The 21,470-nt window shown below is 44.0% G+C and overlaps 1 protein-coding gene across 2 annotated transcripts in view; it reads left to right on the forward strand.

The window, feature by feature from the left end:
• Window positions 1-3,272: 3,272 nt before the first annotated feature.
• si:dkey-19e4.5 (UBA_like_SF and PTH2 domain-containing protein) overlaps window positions 3,273-21,470 on the forward strand; it is a 28,483-nt gene continuing 10,285 nt past the window's right edge. Inside the window, exons 1-4 of one of the 2 annotated variants that reach the window (XM_034167336.1) lie at window positions 3,273-3,429; window positions 3,822-3,930; window positions 11,311-11,382; window positions 11,495-11,569. In XM_034167336.1, coding sequence (XP_034023227.1) covers window positions 3,823-3,930; window positions 11,311-11,382; window positions 11,495-11,569 — 255 coding nt within the window. In that variant the 5' untranslated portion in view covers window positions 3,273-3,429; window position 3,822. The remainder of the gene's footprint in view (window positions 3,430-3,821; window positions 3,931-11,310; window positions 11,383-11,494; window positions 11,570-21,470) is intronic. The other variant, XM_034167337.1, reaches the window with a different exon arrangement.

Below are 21,470 nucleotides of genomic sequence, written 5' to 3' on the forward strand. Positions count from 1 at the left end.
GAGATCAGACAGGAGTCTCCAGTGATCTGCAGTGAAAGTAGAGAACAGGTTGAGTCTACCCTGGAAAGGTGGAGATATGCTCTGGAGAGAAGGGGAATGAAAGTCAGTAGGAGCAAGACTGAGTACAAGTGTGTGAATGAGAGGGAGCCCAGTGGAATAGTGCAGTTACAAGGAGTAGAAGTGGTGAAAGTAGATGAGTTTAAGTACTTGGGGTCAGCTGTCCAAAGTAATGGAGAGTGTGGTAGAGAGGTGAAGAAGAGTGTAGACAGGGTGGAGAAAGGTGGCAGGAGTGATTTGCGATGGAAGAATATCTGCAAGAGTGAAGGGGAAAGTTTACAAGACAGTAGTGAAACCAGCTATATTGTACGGCTTAGAGATGGTGGCACTAACAAAAAAGACAGGAGGCAGAGCTGGAGGTGGCAGAGCTGAAGATGTTACAATTCTCTTTGAGAGTGATGAGAATGGACAGGCTTAGTAATGAACATATCAGAGGGACAGCTCAGGTGGAACGGTTTGGAGACAAAGTCAGAGTGGTGAGATTCAGATGGTTTGGACATGTGCAGAGGAGGAACCCAGGGTATATGAAGTTGCACAGAAGCTGGAAAGAATGCATTTAGTTTTTTAGCTCCCGACTGGAACGTTCTCCATTCCAAATTTAAACTGTCTGGACTGACTAACACCTTCTGGTCTATTTTACGAGAATGCGAATGGGGTTCTTTTGTGCAATGCCGATGTTTCTAAAAAATTTTTAACAACTTTATTTAATGTTTCTAAATTTTAATCTGTTTGAGACATTACATTGTTACAATGTTACTACGAGTGGTGTATGGGGTGTATGGTAAAGGTAGTATCTCTGATGGAGGAACACGTCGGGCTCTTCAGAGTAGTTCACCCACCTTGGTCCTCGCCATGCACCCAGCTCTTACCTGTGATGCCACGTAGCTGTTAGTATGCAACAGCTGCCACACCCCAGGCAACGGCTTCGACTGGCCAGCTAAACCAGGTGGAAGATAGCTGACGGGTGTAAAACCCTCAGTGAATTTGGGCTTGTCTACCCTTGCATGCAAAGACTGGATCCAGCGAACTGCACAGAGGAAACCAGCAGATGGTTCAACGGGCAGGAAGGCGGACCCAGCAAAGCGCTGTGGAGCGTGAACAGGGCACAGTGATACACGAAGGACACTGTTGGCCATCCACTGCATCCCGAGCCATCTCCAGCCATCTTGACTACATCTTTCCACTGGACATAGATGGAACAGGACAAGAGTGTGAGGCTGACGACTGGGCGCAACTCTCCCTCACTTAAATCCAAGTCATGCGCAAGTCATCACTCTACACTATCACCGCACTCTCCCAAGTCCTGTGGCGATGGGTGAGTGGCAAAGCAGTAGGTGCGGATACACTGGGAGCTGTAGTCAGAAACCTGCACACAGGCGGCCCAGGGCATAGGGTCACTCTCTACTGGACCGAAGCAGCAGTGGAGTTCGGCAGCCCCCTGGATGACTGAGCAGCCCTGTTTAGGATCATTCTGCTCACCTTCAAGGAGGAAGGGGCTAGAAAAGGTGCCTCAAACATAGCCTGCTTCATACTCAATGACAATGACTATACTCAATGACAGATATTCGCTCTCGTCTAACTCGGGTGAATATCGGTCATTTTGGGCGACTGGGCATGGACGTTGGGCCTCTGAAAATGCATACCGCCCTCCAAAAGCATGTTATTGTATTATTGTCATTACCAAACTGCTGAAATTACAGTTCCCCCTCCCCACCTGTGACCCTCCCCCCCCCGACAACAAACAACAAACACTCCAATCTACTGCCTACACAGTAAATTTTGCTGAGTAAAATTTACTCTGCTGGGATAACATTTGGTCCCAGTCTAAATAGAGTAAAATACATTGTATTATAGAGTGAAATCAGCTCTACTGTCTTGTCAAATCAAGTGTTTCTACTTCAATAAGGGTTTATTTTACACTGTGATAGAGTATATTTAACTCCATTTGGACTGGGACCAAATGGAGTTAAATATATACTATTTGCAGAGTAAATTTTACTCTGCAAAATTTACTGCATATCCTACTGCTCCCCACCCCTGGATAACAAACAACCCAATCTACCTCCACTCCCTCCCGACAATAACCAACCCACTGTACCTCCACTCCTCCCCCCAACTCCAGACAACAAACAACCCAATCTATCCCCATCACCGCTCTGTCATTATTCATGCACAGCGATAGGGGTCAGTACAGGATCACGGTATTATGGAAGTACTAGTATGAGACACGCATACGCGTAATCCTGTCCCCATATATTCAATATGTCAGCACTGGATGTGGCGAGCTTAGTCTGCTGTTTGTGCAGTAGCTCTGAGTTGAAAATACAGTTTGTGTCATCTTGCTGTGTTTCACAGCACAGTGGAGATGCAGCAAACAAGAGCAGCACATCCATGGTCAGTTTTACAAACGCATTCACAATTTTTTTCTGGGCGCGTCCTCTGGATGTGTTAGCGCAGCTAAAAATAGAGAACAGCAGCACACTTACAGTGAGTTTAAATTCACATGGACAGACTCTGACTCTGACTCTGAACAAACCGGACCTAGTAGTTCTAATTCATGTTGTAGATTTTTTTTCCCTCAGTATTTTGAGGGGGCGGTGCCATTGCGTCCTCTAGTGACCAGCTGCCACTGTTTTCAAACATTATTGATGATCATGTTTTCTGATCATTGTATTTTGTGCTGTTCTTCTCTCAGGGTCCATCAGAGTCGACTTGTCTGGACCTGAATCCATCTGTGTGTCCATGAACAAACAACCCAACATACCTCCTCCCACCTTTAGCACCTTAACAGCATTGACTTCTGTGCCTGCAGTGTTCACAATCACTGCCGTAAATGTTTACAGTCACTTTTTAAACTGTACTTTATTCATATGTTTGCATTAATTCATGTATATATACAGTGAGGCAAATAAGTATTTGATCCACTGTTGATTTTGCAAGGTTTCCCACTTACAATTAATGGAGAGGTCTGTAATTTTTATCGTAGCTACACTTCAACTGTGAGACAGAATCTAAAAAAAAAAAAATTTAAAAATCAGAAAATCACATTTTGATTTTTAAATAGTTAATTTGCATTTTATTACACAAAATAAGTATTTAATACAATAGAAAACAGACCTTAATATTGGTTACAGACATGTATTGTAGTAGTTATTGCCAGGTGGTGGCGGTAATGCGTTTTAATGTTGGGTGTTACCAAAACGTAGGAAAGAGGAGGAAGAAGAAAGCCGTTGCTAGCGTCAGAAGACGTTTACTGTTTTATTGTTATTCGCTCATTTCCTGTCATTTAAATATTAAGACGCCCAGAAGCGTGTTATTCGTCGTATTAGTTATCGTCGTCGTCATAGCGCAAACGTCAGCGGTGCAGAACAGGTGCGGATGAGTTGATCTTTACCAGAGTCGTAGCAGCTAATGCTAACGCTAACGCGTGAAAATGTGGCGATAACACAAAAAAGAAAAAAGTATTTATTTATTAATCCAGTATTGTGTGATTTATGCACACACAGTTTAGTTAACCTTAAGGAAAACCTTTTTTATTTCGATTGCTCAACTTTCAGCCGCTAACAATCGATAAACTCGTGCTGAGTAACATGGACGTATGATTGAGGAACATTTATTCATTTTATACGTGTATTTGTGATGATGTGACTTGCTTTACTCTGTAAATAAAAATCTGCTACGTGTATTAAAAAGAAAAGCGTTTTGCTTAAGTATAAATAATGAGTCATCTTTGATTCACTGTTTCTTTCCTGATTTTTCCACAGCATGGAGCCCATAAAGCAGTCAGGCCCAGAATCATGCTCGCCAGATATCAACCCTGTGTTCCTGCAGCAGCTCAGAGAGCTGGACATTCCTGAGGATGCAGCCAGACAGGTGGGACAGCACTGACTTGTTGTTTGTGACCATCCAGTGATACACCAGGATTACTTTGTGCCCTTCCATGACCAATTTCAAAGTATATGGCATTTGCAACAAACAGCTATGGGAAGTAGAGAAGCTTGAATCTTCGACTGGACTCCTTATTTAGCAGGAGTAGGGGAAAAACTACAGATGATCTTCAGACAGCACAAAATGCCAGTTTACTTTAAACCGGTTAACACCTTGGGACAGAAATTTGTTCACCCTAAGGACAGGTTCCCTAGTTACAAACAGAGCAATGTAGTGTATTCTATCAGATGTCAGGAAAACTGTAACGAACACTACATAGGTGAGACTAAGCAACCTTTACACGAAAGGCTATACCAGCACCGCAGAGAGGGCGCCAGTGGACCTCAGTCTGCAGTGCATCTCCACCTTAAAGACACTAACCACACGTTTGAGGACAAGGAAGTTAAAATATTAGCCAGAGAGAAGAAATGGTTTGAGAGGGGTCGAGGCATTCTTTGTGAAACATTTGAAACCCAGCCTTAACCGGGGAGGGGGTCTGAGACGCGTTTTATCCCCCGTTTACAATGGGGTACTTAGGTCAAAGCAGTTTTAGTCTTTTGTTCATGGTAATGAGTCATTCACGTCATCAGCAGAGTCGTCAAGGGAGCCATCAGGAGAGGGACAGCTGCCCTGTCATTAGGAGGGTGCTAACTAGAGCACAATAGGTGTTAATTAGAGCTATTGTTTAGTCACTAGCCTATAGCAGTCTGCCTCTCGGTTGGAGGGGTCTGGTTAGGTTTAAAACTCCAGCTTTTGTGACTTCTTGATTATTCTTCTTTACAAGAGTCAAGACAGAATTCAGACCACCAGAGCAAGAATTTTAGCTGAGGAAGCTTCTGCGATTTGAAGCGAAACGTCCTCGCGTCAAGCAACCCAGTCCAGTCGAAGATTCAAGCTTCCCTACTATGGAAACCACCTGGACAACTGAGAGCCTACACAAAAACAGCTATGGAGACTGTTAGAAATAAAGTACTTATGATTACTCGTTTTTCTGAGTGTTTCAGTGTTTGCGTAGCTTTGAAGAAAACGGTCCACCGTGCGCTTGAATGGAATGTAGCTGTTAACATTAAGAACAGAGCTGCAGATTGTGAATTTTAAGTAACTGTGAAGTCATGTTATGACGACTTGTTTTTAAGTGATAACTGTTAATTTTGATGCAGTCACGGAAAAAGCAGAAGTCGCTGTCTACTGTGAGAAGATTTAGTGTGTGTGTGCTAAACAGTCTGCTAGAGGCTCAACTTTCTGCATGCCTATAAGCAGGGGTGCACATAACTCGTACTCCTGGTGCTTGTGTGTGCGAAACATCATTGATGCACATCAGAGGAAAACACTTCCTATAATAAGTCATTTCTTTCCTCTTATGAAGCATTTCCCTTGTGTTTTCTGCTGCGCGTCCTTTATTTTTAGCATGCACACATGCCTGCCTATAAGTATTGTCCTCAGTATAACTGTGAAGAATCTAAGAAATACATTTCTGATCAGTCAGCCTGAGAAACAGTGAAGAGGTCCGCATACGCTTTAAAACAACTCTGCTTCCTGGTCCCAACCCTGGATAGTCACGGTTTGGAGGATTTAAGAAAATTGGCCAGATTTCTAGAAATGAGAGCTGCTCCATCCAAAGTGGGATGGATGCCGTCTCTCCTAACAAGACCAGGTTTTCCCCAGAAGCTTTGCCAATTATCTATGAAGCCCACCTCATTTTTTGGACATCACTCAGCCATCCAGCAATTCAGGGAGAACATGCGGCTAAACATGTCACTCCCGGTCCAATTGGGGAGGGGCCCAGAGAAAGCTACAGAGTCCGACATTGTTTTTGCAAAGTTACACACCGATTCAATATTAATTTTAGTGACCTCCGATTGGCGTAACCGGGTGTCATTACTGCCGACGTGAATTACAATCTTAACAAATTTACTCTTAGCCTTAGCCAGCAGTTTCAAATTTCCTTCAGTGTCGCCTGCTCTGGCCCCCGGAAGACAATTGACTATGGTTGCTGGTGTCGCTAACTGCACATTTCTCAAAACAGAGTCGCCAATAACCAGAGTTTGTTCCTCGGCAGGTGTGTCGCCGAGTGGAGAAAAACGGTTAGAGATGTGAACGGGTTGGCGGTGTACAGGGCTTCTGTTTAGGACTACGCTTCCTCCTCACAGTCACCCAGTCGGGCTGCTTTCCCAGCTGCTCGGGATCTGCTGGAGGGAACTAACGGCGGCTAAGCTACCTTGGTCCGCACCGACTACAGGGGCCTGGCTAGCTGTAGGATTTTCCAAGGTGTGGAGCCGAGTCTCCAATTCGCCCAGCCTGGCCTCCAAGCTACGAATAAGCTACACTTATTACAAGTACCATTACTGCTAAAGGAGGCCGAGGAATAGCTAAACATTTCACACCCAGAGCAGAAAAGTGCGGGAGAGAGAGGAGAAGCCGCCATGCTAAACCGGCTAAGAGCTAGTAGCTGCGCTAGGCTAGCGGATTCCTAAAAACACACAAAGTGAATAATGTGTAAATAATTTAGAGCTGATTCAGCAGAGGGAGTGCTTTAGTTAAGGCATGTGAAGATTACACTGTGAAACAAATTATCTAGTTAACTAGATCAATCTAACTGCGCAGATTAAACAGCTAACAGATACAGCAAAACACCACTGTGCTCCGGAACAGGAAGTGATACAATACCGCAGTGAGAGCCAACCACCAGTAGAGGTGGTGCATGCCCGGCATGCAAGGTACATGCACCTAAGATGAAAATTTCAGACCCCTCCATGATTTCTAAGTGGGAGTACTTTCAAAATCGCAGGGTGTTCAAATACTTATTTCCCTTACTGTATGTAAAATCCACTCCATCTAAGAAGTCCTCATGCACGGATCACGCGAGATCGGCACCCGAAGAACAATGTCCAGGGCCACTATAAGTCCTCATGCATGGATCGCACACGATCACTGGCTGGAGACTAATGTCCGACTGCAGCTCCGCTGTCAGCTCCTCAAGTTCTGTCACAATTGTGGCACGTTAGATAGAAAGTCCATTGTCTCCTGAAAATAACATATTTTGACTTTTTCCAATGTAAGAAATGCATCTGTATGTTAAGGCAGCCTGTAAAAACAACGCCCTGGAGACATTCCATGTGCGTGTTCCTTGAGGCAGTAAAACAGCATCCTGCGACACAAAAAGCAGAGTCAGATCCAAAATCTGACAGACTGACAAAGTGAAGAGTTTGTGGTGAAGTGTGTCGTCTCCTCTCTGTACAGCCTCTGAGCCACCACTTTTGAATGAAAGCTCAGAAGCTTTATCGGATGTAGCGGCGTGCATTTCACTCTGTTATTGTGATGTTTCTGCTTTTTCTAAAATGTCTGTCACATGTTGAGAAATGCAGAATAAGATGTTTTCTAGAAATGCATCTACTTACTCTCCAAGTGAGAGGAATAATTAGCAATAAAATACATCAGCGACCACTAATTATTACTGCATGTGCACATATAGACTTGCAGTCATTAATACTTTGATGTTGTGTTGCTAGGTGGGATGTTAAATAATGTGTGACATGTTCTTTAAGCAGTCCTGCAACAAAGTGTGCAGTGTCATTAGTTTGCACAATTTGTTGTGCTGAAACTGATTGAGGGCTATATTGTGCAGGCTTCTTATGATGCTCCTTCATAAAGTTCTTTGTCTTGTCAAGCCAACAAAATGGTTACTGCATTATTTTTCATCATAGTTCCACTGACTTCAGTACAGCTGGTCCACTGATGTTTGAATATTACTATTCTGTTGCAGAAGGCAACATCTGGGCTACCACGTAGCTGTGGCCACCCACTTTGAAAGTTGGCCTACAGGACAAATTTGATAATTTTGTAGTAGTTTTCACTTTCACAGCTAAATTCTTTTGGCTGTTCCCTTGTTTTCCACTGGGAGTCACCACAGCAGATCTGCTAATTTGGTACAAGTTTTACACCAGATGTCCTTCCTCATGCAGCTCCATATTACACGGAGAATGGGCAAGGGTGGGTCTTGAACCGGGAACAAGGGCACTTAACCACCACCACCCCTGCCCAATTGCTTTACTTTTACTACTGTGTGTGAACCACCTGAACCACTCCCACGTTGAAAATCTGACACACGCACAGTTGTATACTCCGGTCCTATTCATACTCAACTCTTGACATTTCTGGGTAATAACTATTTGAGTGCTCTGTGTGAAAATTGGATGCTGGGTTTAGGGCTGCAACAACGAATCGATATAATCGATAAAAATCGATTACAACAGGCGTTGGCAACACATTGCGTCATCGATGCGTTGTGTCGAGCGATTATGGCGCCAGAAGCTGCTGGCCGCTTCTGACGGCGACCAGTGCACAGAGCAGATCAGACGTTGTTTTGTAGAACTCCATAGTTAGAATATGGCAGATGCAAGTAGACGAAAGAAAGTTAAGACTTTAAAAGTGTGGGAGCACTTTACATTAAACAACACAAAGACGTTTGTTAACTGCAACATTTGCATGGCACGGGAGGCTCAGGCTGTCGGCGTGTCTCCCAGAGCAGCAAGGTGAGGGGCAGAGAGGGAAAGAAAAAACAGTAACAGCACCGACAGTTTTTTTTTATTAATGTTGTCAATATCCTACCATCGACATTAACGCCTGTCCGATTGTCCGGGACAAGTGTAAAATGTGATCGGACAGTGGAACAACGACGCCGCGCCATCATTGTTCTGACAGCGCCGTCACACCCCCCCACCCCAGCAGACGCTGCAGAGGAAAAAAAACTCCGTCAAAGTCTTCACATAAAACGAGCTCCTTCATGTTTCCGGGAGAGAGAGGGTAGGAGGAGAGAGAGCGGGGAGAAGAGATGGACGAGAGAGGGGGGAGGGACTGAGAGAGCGGGAGGAGAGAGGGGGGCGGAGAGAGAGGAGAGAGGAGAGGGAAGAAGAGGGGAGGGAGAGGGGGAGAGAGAGGGAGAGAGCGGGGGAGGGAGGGGAAGAGAGAGAAGGATGAGAGAGAGGGGAGGAGAGAGAGGAGGGAGAGAGGGGGGAGGAGAGAGAGAGGAGAGGATGAGAGGAGAGGGGGAGGAGAGAGAGGGAGAGCAGAGAGGGGAGAGGGAGGGGCAGAGAGAGAGGGAGAGAAGAGGGGGGAGAGAGAGGGGGGAGGGATGAGAGGAGGGGAGGAGAAGAGAGGGAGAGGAGAGAGGGGAGAGGGGGAGGAGACGAGAGGGGAGAGAAAGAGAGGGGAGAGAGAGGGGGAGGGAGAGAGAGGGGAGAGAAAGAGAGGGGAGAGAAAGAGAGGGGAGATTTGAGGATGAGAGAGGGGGAGGGAGAGAGAGAGGGGAGAAAGAGAGGGAAGAGGGGGGAGGGGAGAAAGAGAGGGGAGAGAGAGAGGGGGGAAGAGAGAGAGGGGAGAGAGAGGGGGGGAGAAAGAGGGGGGGAGAAAGAGGGGAGAAAGAGGGGAGAGAAAGAGAGGGGAGAGGGAGGGGAGACAGAGAGAGGGGGAGACAGAGAGAGTGGGGGAGAGGGGGAGACAGAGAGAGTGGGGGAGAGAGGGGGAGACAGAGAGAGAGGGGGGGAGACAGAGGGAGAGAGAGAGAGGGGGGGAGGACCGAGGGAGGAGAGAGGAGAGGGGAGAAAGAGCAGCGGGGGGGAGACCCCCCCCCCCCAAGAGGGAGGGGGAGAGAGGGGAGACAGAGGTGAGGGAGCGAGAAGCGCGTACGAGGGGGAGAGAGAGAGGGGTAGAAAGAGAGGGGGAGAGAGAGGGGAAGAGAGGGGAGAAAGAGAGGGGGAGAGAGAGGGGGAGGGAGAGAGAGGGGACGCGAGGAAGATGCGGGGAGGAGAGAGCGGGGGGGGAGAGGAGAGGGAGAGAGCGAGGGGGAGAGAGAGAGAGAGGGAGGGAGAGCGAGAGGGAAGGAGAGAGAGGGGAGGGAGAGAGAGGGGGAGATGAGAGGGGGAGAGAGAGGGGGAGGGAGAGAGGGGGAGAGAGAGGGGGAGAGAGAGGGGGAGAGGGGGAGGGAGAGAAAGAAAGAGAGAGAGGGAGATTTTTTTAATGAAAGACGTGCGGACGTGTCCGCTCGTCGGGACGTAGCCGACGCGGCGCGGCGGCACAGGAAAAACACCTCCGTGTTGATGACCATTTGTTAAAATCCAGTTGGCTTTTGGTGGCTTTCAGTGGAGTGAGTATATGAGAAATTGTTTATCAGCTGAATATGTTCCAACTTGTCCTCAAGGCTTCCAACAGAGGTGTTTTTCCTGTGGCGGAGCGTCGCGGCAGCTGCGAGCCGACGCTGCAATCCGCCCATCACTTCTTTCATTAAAAAAATCTCCTTTAACAGTGGAATATCCGGATAAAATGCTGAAACCGACTTCTTCTGAAACTTCTCTGTTCTCTCACGACGTCCTGGATCACAGAGCCTGAAATGTGGAGGTTTTAAGCTTGAAACAGGCTGATGACGCTGCCTGAGAGCGCTGTGCGACGTCTCGCACCATGAAAAGTCCTTAAAGCGACAGAATCACCTCAAAATCTCTCATCAGCTGTTAAAATTTTCACTGAAGACCAGCTTAATTTTTCGAACCATGTCCACTTCGATGTGTCTCACAGGTTTAGAAAAAATTTTGATCAAACAAAGCGCCAGTCTCTCAGCAACTTCTCAGACAAAGGAATTCCGACGAGGGGCTGGACGACTCCTCCCACAAGGAGTGCTCACAGGCGAATGATGTCACCGACAGGCGTGGAAAAACTCACGCATGCGCACGAGGGTTCAAGCATGTCTGACGTAAAAACATATGAATGAAATCCATATAGTTTTTGAAAAAAATAAAAAGGACCTATACTTTACGGACAGCCCTCGTATACACAACTCATACGAGCTTATCCAACCTTTCCTGGCTTGTTTGGTGCCACACTAAGCAGCACACTGAGCCCTCCCACCCCTGAGCCATACATGACTCATTCACAGTCTGTGTAGTCACCGCTCCAGAGGACTGTATACAGTGTTCAGCCAGGTGTTAGAGCTGCCGTGGGGAAAAAAAAGCCCTGTTGATTTATCATACAACATATTGGTGACATTCTTATGTAAAGTGACTTTTTATTGCCAGAGTCCAACCTTCAGCTGTGCAATAATCATCCTGTTTATTCAGCAATTTTATAGGGTGGTGGAGGAATTCCAGGTGGAGGAATTGTTTTGGTTAAAGTGAATGAAGTGCTCACTAACAGATTTTAAGAAATTTGTGAACAATATCTGAATTAAATTAAAGATCTTTTACTTCAAGTCATGAAAAATAAGCATGAAAAAATATTGCATTTGTATGTTTGTTTTCTGTTCTGACTTTTTTGTTTGTTTGTTTCTTAAACCTCCAGGCACTTCTGCACACACGGAACGTATCTGCTGAGGAGGCCGCCATGTACTACTTCAACAAGCTGGAGAATGAGGTGCCCATAAGCTAGCCTTAGTCCCCACAGGTACACCTTGGTACTATAGACCTTCTGGAGTTTATCCAAACCTATTCTCAGTGTCGCCTCCTGTGTGTGTTGTGACCCTCAGGAGGAGGGAGACGATGGCCGAATGTTTAAGATGGTGTTCGTGGTGAATATGGAACTTGGAATGGGTGTGGGAAAGGTCAGTCCATTGGTGCTGCGGTGGACTGTGTTTAATACATACTGTGTTAATGTGTGCAAATTCAGCTACAACCCAACATGGCCATGGAGTATTCAAACATGGCATAGCAATCACATTTGTGTGTGACTGTAAAGCAAAAAGCATCTGTGTGTGGGTATTTGGCTCACATATTTCTCTATTGGTGATCTACCTCAGCTTTCGGATATGGCTTGTGCATAGCATAATGATGTCCTTTATTATGAAAATTTGGGGAATTAATTTTCAAAACCTTTACTTTGATTAACATTGTAACATTCGTACTTCTAAGATGCGAGGCTCGCTGATGTTACTGGTAGCAAAGTTAAACAACATCAGATACTTCATGTTGCTTGCGCCATTTCACAATAAAACGTTTAATAAAGCTCATGTCTGGGCATGGACATGTTGGCAGCAGAGTCTGCATTGATACATGATGAACTCATTCATACATAAAGAAGTAGAGCATGGGTGCTTCTCTGTGAGACGAAAGAAGCCCCTCGCGTTGAGTCCAAGCACCTAAGCTAACAGGCTAACTTTAGTTTGGGTGTTTAATAAATCATATTATTGGGGACTGTGTCGTGGATCTAATGATTTGCTTTGGTGTAGACAGTAAAAATTATGCGCCGCTTATTTTCTAAGTAATTGTGCATTAATTGACCCTGACAGATTAGTAGCTGCTAAAAGTGGTAACGTCGTGGGCATACAACATTAAATCAGATGAGACTTTTACTCAGCATGAATATTGCAGTGACACCTAAAGCTACTTTGACACTTGCATGAATTTGATCCCCGCACTGGCACGCAGTCTGGTGTGCCAGAGAATAAACTCATTGTAAACTCTTGTAAACTGTGCGCAGCTGCATGCAAGTGTGCAAAGAAAATTCTGAAATGTTCAAAATCTCTGGCACACATTAATTTTGTGAACTACACGTGAACATTGCGTGACCTATTCAAAAACAGTGAATCACTGTAAGTCAATGCGTCAATGCAGCACAGCTAATCTGAACGATTATGACGAGATATTAAATGTGGAACAAACAGAATTTTACAGATACTCATAAGAAGGAATGAAAATGCAACTGTTTTACCAAGCTATTACAATATAATTATTATAAATAATTACCTTTGAGATCATTCCAAATGCGTTCTCAACTGCATGAAGCACACGAGAAAAGCTGCTAGAGGTTGTTTCATCAGCCAAGATCTGCGAGCAAATGATTAATCTGCTACGAAATATTTATTTCATATAACGTTGCACAAAGCACAGCATCAACATTGGCACTACGAATTGCATGGCAGTGCAGGGGTTAAATGCATGCAAGTATCACGGTACCTTTAGATGATCTGTTAGGATGTTTCACCACAGAACAAGCTGCATTATTGCAGGTGTTTGTAAAGCAGGCACACCCTCTGTACATCTGTACATAAGGTGGCCAAGAATTTGAAAAGAAAGATTATCAATAGCTCCAGAGCTCCTGTGAAAACGAGGAAAATTCAGAAGTCAGTGAAGGTTTAACAAATTGATGCATTAATGTGCCATAAATACTTCTTGTGGTCCATTTGAATTGATACTGAGAATTATTATTTTTGAGTTCTTTGAATTGTCATTTCCTTTACGGTGTACTTTTCTGAGCCACAATGTATGTTTTCTGGATTAAAGGTCGGAAACACAATACAAGTTGTGTGAAAAGACTGGGGTGGGAAAAACTGAGCCCGATCCAACAAAAAAATTGTTTTTTTAGGGGGGGGAATGCATAGAGATTTCAAAATTTTCAGCCCTTGCCAAGGATTTTCAGTTTTTTTTTTTTTTTTCCCTCTTCCTCTCTCCATGGACCACTTTTGTCACAGTGACAGTCGTAGACGCTTGGCTCAGCTGCTGTCACTCAAATCAACTGCACCCCAAAATTTACAAATCTTTATGGCTTGAAACATCTTAAACTTAGAAGTTTGAAAAAAATTTACACCCTGTACAGTTGTCATGAAGGACGACACTACCTATAGAGATCAAAACCGTTTTTTTTTTTTTTTTTTTTTTTTTTTTTACCAGGCTGTAAACATGTTTATTTCTGCTCTAAAGTTGGACATTATAACATGGACTACTAAGGCAATGCACTCTGTTTTGGAGCCAGCCTCAAGCAGCCAGTCAAGGAGCTACAACTTTTTGTATTTTTGGTTAGGCTTCATCTGACAATGTTGAAGTTTACCGCTTGGTTTCCACAGGTATGAGAACAAAATGTACAGTGTCGTGCTTTGGCTGGGATATCAATTCTCACGACATTGCAATATTTAATTTTACACTTCAAGGGTCCATTTTTAAAGACCAGAATTGGTAAAATTCAAATTCAATTGCTTGTTGAAAAGTGGTGGAAATGCAGTACCACTTCATTCAGCAGGGGGCAGAATGTAATGTTGATCAAACCTGAGTATTACATCACCTTCCTTTCAGGTAAGTGGAGTCCATGTTAAAATGTCCAACTTCAGAGCAGAAATAAACATGTTTACAGCCTGGTAAAAAAAAAAAAAAAAAAAAATCGGTTTTGGTCTCAATAGATGGCTTCCTCCTGCATGACATCTGTACGTGAGGTGAATTTTTTTCTAAATTAGTTTAAAATGTTTTAATCCATAAAGTTATGCATAATTGGGGGTGTTGTGGCTTTGAGTGACAGCAGCTGACAACGCTCATAGCATGTTTAGCTCAGAAACCATTCGCTGCGACCCCTAATTACTGTGGATAGCTGTTTAGAGCATTTTATTACAAGTACTTGGAATAACATGGCTTATTGTGTGGTGAAACGTCCTAACAGATCATCTAAGATGTTGCTGATGCAATATTCATCATGAGTGAAATTAGTGTCTTATTTAATGTTGTATGCTTACAGACTTAGCACTTTTAGCAACTATCGGTGGCCTTATCTGTTAAGTCCCATTACTGCTTTTACTGCAAATTAGTTACTGGCAATATAAGTGGTTCATAACTTTTAATGCCCGCACGAAAGCAAATAGTTATGAGAACCACCACACACTCTCCATAAATACTCGTATGATTAAACACCCAAACCAAGATTAGCCTGTTTGCTTCGCTGGTTGCGTTTAGGCTTCTTTTGTATCAGACAACGGAGCCACCCACACTCCACCTCTTTACCTCTTCATGGGTTTGTTGTGATGTAGCTGTTATGAAGTCTGCACTGCTGCCAACACGACACCCAGATATGGTTCATATCTGCTATTCCAGGTCTCTATTCACCTTATTCAGCCCCACCCACTTTTACAACAGAGGCTTTTCTGTTTTGGCTTAGGACTTCCGGTGAGCGGTGTTTTCAGTATAGAAAAATGGACAAGTAGTACTGTACTAGTACCACCATAGTAAGTTTTGTTTTGTTTTATCATTGTGTTTTTGCGGGGGGTGGGGGGGGGGGGGGTAGTGCTAGAGTCCCTTTATTCAGTGAGTAGCATACAACTGTACGTATAGTGCAGTGATTCTCAACTGGGGTGTCGCGGCACCCTAGGGTGCCGTGATTGATCGTCAGGGGTGCCGTGGGCAATTATCAAATATCACCATTATCGGGTGTATGTGCTGTAATAGTGTGGCAGATGATGTAATGCTCTTTTATTCCAGTAAATGGCAGCAAAGCGCTGTACTATAGTATAATAGACATACTTGCGCACATAGCGTTGTGCGTCTCCATGGTTACGGGTTGCTGACTACAGCGTGAATCTCAGCTGCTCACGGAGCATGGCTCCTCTGGGGAAGGAGAAACCGTGTTGGCTGTGGAGGTGTGCGGGGAAGGCGGCCTGACCTCCGTTGATGTCACCGTGGTCAGACTTGGGCCTTCTCGCTCACAACTGGGTTCGCTGAAGGCAGCCTCTGCGCTCCGTGAATATTAGAGTGGCAGATTGTGAATAAAAGTGTTGACACGTCTAAAAAAACACTTGAGATTAGGGCTGTCACAATTATTACAATATTCGTCAATCGCGATTATTTTTCATATTTGCGATTACCGTGAATTATTTATTTTATCCACAAAGCATAAAACGACTCCGAATCTGACGTCATTGTGCTGCAGCCTCACTCTCGTCTTAAGGCGGGACAATAACATGGAGGCTGAAGAGCGATCCGTCCTGCCGTTTGGAAGACGGCCGATTAAAACAGTGACTGTCTTCTTCAAAAGCCGTCTAAAATGCGGAGCTGTCGGTGTGTGTGTCTGTGTGTGTGCGCGCGCGCGCGGAGTCAACAGGCTGCAGACTGCGAGGGAGGGGGTGCGTGAGGGAGATTCCTGAAGGCAGGCGCAACACGTTACAGTCTGAGAACCATCGGTGCGCAGTGAGCGCGGAGCAGAGAGAGGATTTTAACCCGAGTAAACATGTTAACAAAACCAAAACATGAAGCTGCTTTTACTTCTCTCTGAACTTTCTCTGAAGGTGTGATTCTGCCGTTACCGTCCTGTTCACACCATGTGCGCGTTGTATGCTGAATTTATGAGATCGTGAGATGAAATAAACGGTCAAATATCTTTAAAAACATATTTAAAAAATGAGAATATATGAATGAATTGAGCCACAAAAAAAACAAAAAAACCCTGACATGGAGAAGCTGTGGTGATGTTCAGATGCACAGATCACAAAAAGCAGGTGAGAACTCTAAACTTTAACAGCTGTTACTTTCCAAAGGTATTTATTTGTTCAATATGGGCTTAATGCAGTGTTTAAGCACAAAACGTGACTGATGAGGAGAAACAATTTCAGAAATGCAACAGAAACAACCACAAATCAGAAAAAGTTGGGACTGTATGTAAAATGAAGATAAAAATAAAAATGTTGCACTATTCCCAGTTTCTCCACTCACAGAAGCCAAACGTTCTTCCAGAGTTGTGTAATTATACTACAATAGTAGAATATAAAGAAGGGAAAAAAATATATATACGAGGGCTGTCCGTAAAGTATAGGTCCTTTTTATTTTTTTCAAAAACTATATGGATTTCATTCATATGTTTTTACGTCAGACATGCTTGCACCCTCGTGCGCATGCGTGAGTTTTTCCATGCCTGTCGGTGACGTCATTCGCCTGTGAGCACTCCTTGTGGGGAGTCGTCCAGCCCCTCGTCGGAATTCCTTTGTCTGAGAAGTTGCTGAGAGACTGGCGCTTTGTTTGATCAAAATCTTTTCTAAACCTGTGAGACACATCGAAGTGGACATGGTTCGAAAAATTAAGCTGGTTTTCAGTGAAAATTTTAACAGCTGATGAGAGATTTTGAGGTGATTCTGTCGCTTTAAGGACTTTTCACGGTGCGAGACGTCGTGCTGCGCTCTCAGGCAGCGTCATCAGCCTGTTTCAAGCTTAAAACCTCCACATTTCAGGCTCTATTGATCCAGGACGTCGTGAGAGAACAGAGAAGTTTCAGAAGAAGTCGGTTTCAGCATTTTATCCGGATATTCCACTGTTAAAGGAGATTTTTTTAACGAAAGACGTGCGGACGGGTCCGCGCGTCGGGACGCAGCCGACGCGGCGCGGCGGCACAGGAAAAACACCTCCGTGTTGATAACCATTTGTAAAATCCAGGTGGCTTTTGATGGCTTTCAGTGGAGTGAGTATATGAGAAATTGTTTATCAGCTGGAGATGTTCCAACTTGTCCTCAAGGCTTCCAACAGAGGTGTTTTTCCTGTGGCGGAGCGTCGCGGCGGCTGCAAGCCGACGCTGCAATCCGCCTGCACGTCTTTCATTAAAAAAATCTCCTTTAACAGTGGAATATCCGAATAAAATGCTGAAACTGACTTCTTCTGAAATTTCTCTGTTCTCTCACGACGTCCTGGATCAATAAAGCCTGAAATGTGGAGGTTTTAAGCTTGAAACAGGCTGATGACGCCGCCTGAGAGCGCTGCGCGACGTCTCGCACCGTGAAAAGTCCTTAAAGTGACAGAATCACCTCAAAATCTCTCATCAGCTGTTAAAATTTTCACTGAAGACCAGCTTAATTTTTCGAACCGTGTCCACTTCGATGTGTCTCACAGGTTTAGAAAAAATTTTGATCAAACAAAGCGCCGGTCTCTCAGCAACTTCTCAGACAAAGGAATTCCGACGAGGGGCTGGACAACTCCTCCCACAAGGAGTGCTCACAGGCGAATGACGTCACCGACAGGCGTGGAAAAACTCACGCATGCGCACGAGGGTTCAAGCATGTCTAACGTAAAAACATATGAATGAAATCCATATAGTTTTAGAAAAAAATAAAAAGGACCTATACTTTACGGACAGCCCTCGTATATTCGTCAATCGCAATTATTTGTCTGACAATTAATCGTCTCCAGAAATTCCTAATCATGACAGCCCTACTTGAGATCAGAGCGCAAAATGCTTGAGGATTTTCGAAATGCAGTGTTTTCTGTATCGATTTTCTATTGCGATAATTGGGTTTTGCGCAAAACCAGAGGTAATAGAATTATAATATTATTTTGGTTGGTGGTGTGCCGCAGGATTTTGTAAATATAAAAAGGGTGCCGCGGCTCAAAAAAGGTTGAAAATCACTGGTATAGTGTAATTTCATGCAGTGCTTGGTTGTATCAAATGCCAGAAAATGAGTAGATTAGATAGCAGCTATCGCTACAAGCACAACTTACCCATATGTCTCACTAGCATCCGCTGTGGCTTCTTCAGTGGAGCGTTGTAGCCCAACCATTTCTCTGGGTAAAGATGCAGTGATGTGGGTTTTTTCTCCACAAAAAGAAAAGAACAGACATAGGGACGTTTGGGTGGATTTTTCAAATTCACCACCTTTAGCCAGCACCGGAGATCGTCGTCTTTCGATGGAGGAGGGAACAAGGTAAGTGTTGGTCCACAGCACTGAGATCTCTCCTTTCCATGTTCAAAACATTGTTCTGAAAGTGGTAGTTTCCTCTTCTTCCAGTTGTTGTGGCACCCATGAACTGAAAAATTAATGCTGTTCATGTTCGGACACTTCTAGCGTACTGGAGATGTGAAGAAATTCGACTTTGCCACTGCAAAATACGGTAAAATAAATAGAATTTTGTGTATTTTTGTAGTGGCCCGAGCGGACCATCATTTGATAAATTGTAGTGGCCCGAAAGTGGGACAAATTGGCGCCGGGCCAGCGGGCAAATGGCTATGTTGAGCCCTGGTAAGGACAAACTCCCTCTGATGATTTTAGGAAGAAACCTCAAGCAGACCAGACTCAAAGGGTTACTTGGGCCATGTTACAGACACAATTTACAAAACGAATATACAGGAAATTTTGCCGGTGCACAGGATTGGAGGGTTGTGGAAGTAGACACCACTCCCATCTCTGGATGGAGCCGCACAGACAGAGGAGAAAAAAAAATAAAACAAATCGGGCATCGGAAAGACAACAAATACAGTATAATTTCCCATGTACAGTAAAACCGCCATCGTATAAACTGGATGCTTTTGTATGGTTTTAATTTTTAAATAAACACCGTATATATAACGGATTTTGTTTAACAGATTTTCGCTCACATCGGGTAAAATGTCTTGTCCGATTGCAATGTTTTTCCATTAAAAACCCCTTGCATGTAACCAGACAGATCAGTCTGGACGTGCCCATTAACAGAGGTACTAAATTAAAGTTCAGCGCAGACGCTCACTGATTTGAGTAAAGTGGGACCAGAGTCATTTCCCTGATTAAAAGACCAGCCATTTATTTTCTTCAAACCTTGCTCAGACACGGACCCGTAGTCTGACGGGCACCTGTTACATCAGACACAGAAGGCTGTGATTTGACACTTTTCTGTTTCACTCTTTCCTCTCATATTTTAATAGTTTTTGCAGTGTGTATGCTGATTACAAATGGATCAGAAAAGTCCACAAATTTACAACACGGAGTTGGAAAAAGAGGGAATTGTACACCTTACCTTTGAATTGGAGATGGTGGTTGTAGAAAGAAAAGCTTGTTGAGGGACAAATTAGTCCAGAATAAAGCATAATCCAGCGACAGAGAACTTTAAAACTGTCACACACGTTGGCATCATGTGTTACTAAGCTGCAGAAGCATAAATCAGGCTTTAAATTAATTACATCATAAATTGTAAATTTGATAGCTTAACTATTTTATATTAATTTTGATGCTACCTGTACCTGGATGTGTTGCTGTATGTGGTTAACTGATAAATGTTGAAAACACAGGATTCATTCAGTTGATCTGTCTCATGTGGTATCCGCTCCAAATATACATTCGCTAATCCCGCTGATGGTATAGCAGGCACCATGTGAAGTTATTGTACACAAATACACGGCAGTAAAACAACCACGTGTGGCCAAGTGAATGTGTGTCTGTGTGTCGATGAAAAGTTCATATATATTGGTTTACTGTTGTTGCTGTGTGTAGCTCCTGTTTTACACTCGCTGTGTTGTGTACTCATGGCGGCTGAGCCACTCAACTGCTGTGACTCACATGCGTGTTTACACCAGGCAGCATTTGAGCTGCGTTTCTGTTATAGGACTGCTACAAACATCAGTTGTCTTTGATAATGGCCACACACTCTCTCTTTTGTGAAGTAATTGTTTTTGGAAGTGTTTTTACAGGGCTCTCAGTTTTATTTATTTATTTTGTTACCAGTGCATTCCACTGAGTTTATAGGAAGTTAGCTGGCAGCACCTCTCTGAAATTCTTCTTCTTACTTATAAGGTTTTGAATAATCAGGTCCCATCTTATCTTAGGGGCCTCATAGTACCATATCACCCCAATAGAGCACTTTGCTCTCAGACTGCAGGCTTACTTGTAGTTCCTAGGGTTTGTAAGAGTAGAATGGGAGGCAGAGCCTTCAGCTTTCAGGCTCCTCTCCTGTGGAACCAGCTCCCAATTCAGATCAGGGAGACAGACACCCTCTCTACTTTTAAGATTAGGCTTAAAACTTTCCTTTTTGCTAAAGCTTATAGTTAGGGCTGGATCAGGTGACCCTGAACCATCCCTTAATTATACTGCTATAGACTTAGACTGCTGGGGGGTTCCCATGATGCACTGAGTGTTTCTTTCTCTTTTTGCTCTGTGTGCACCACTCTGCATTTAATCATTAGTGATTGATCTCTGCTCCCCTCCACAGCATGTCTTTTTCCTGGTTCTCTCCCTCAGCCCCAACCAGTCCCAGCAGAAGACTGCCCCTCCCTGAGCCTGGTCTGCTGGAGGTTTCTTCCTGTTAAAAGGGAGTTTTTCCTTCCCACTGTCGCCAAGTGCTTGCTCACAGGGGGTCGTTTTGACCGTTGGGGTTTTTCCGTAATTATTGTATGGCTTTGCCTTACAATATAAAGCGCCTTGGGGCAACTGTTTTTTGTGATTTGGCGCTATATAAATATTGAAAAATTGATTTGATTTGATTTAGTTCAGCACAATTGGTGCCAAAATGGCGCCATGTTCTCAGTTGACGCTACTCACTGAATAAAGGGACTCTAGCACTACCCCCCCACAAAAACAATGATAAAACAAAACAATAAAATACAAAACAAAACTTGCTTCTTTAGCAGACACCAATATCTAGAGATCTTATATGTTTTAAAGATTATCATGTAAATTTCCCAACAGCCAATACAACTTACAACACCACATTGTTTCTTTTTCAAACACGTGAACACAGCAACATCCAGATATAAAGATTATTCTTATTCAGTGTTGGGGTTTCTACAACAATTGCCTCCCTTGCATTTGTAGTACTTGCAGCATCGGATTCCAGCTACCCTAAAATACAGCTGTATTTGAAGTAACACTTGGGATGAAAAAGGGCGTGGTCATTTTTTACAAGGGTGTGGTCATTTTCAAGCTGTTCATCCCAGATCCCACATCTTTAGCAGTCTGCTAAAGAAGCAAGTTTTGTTTTGTATTTTTCACATTAAATTAATATTTCATTGATAACAGTGTGACT

The sequence above is a fragment of the Thalassophryne amazonica genome, chromosome 3 (assembly GCF_902500255.1).
Source record: "Thalassophryne amazonica chromosome 3, fThaAma1.1, whole genome shotgun sequence".
In the NCBI taxonomy this organism is placed as follows: domain Eukaryota; kingdom Metazoa; phylum Chordata; class Actinopteri; order Batrachoidiformes; family Batrachoididae; genus Thalassophryne; species Thalassophryne amazonica.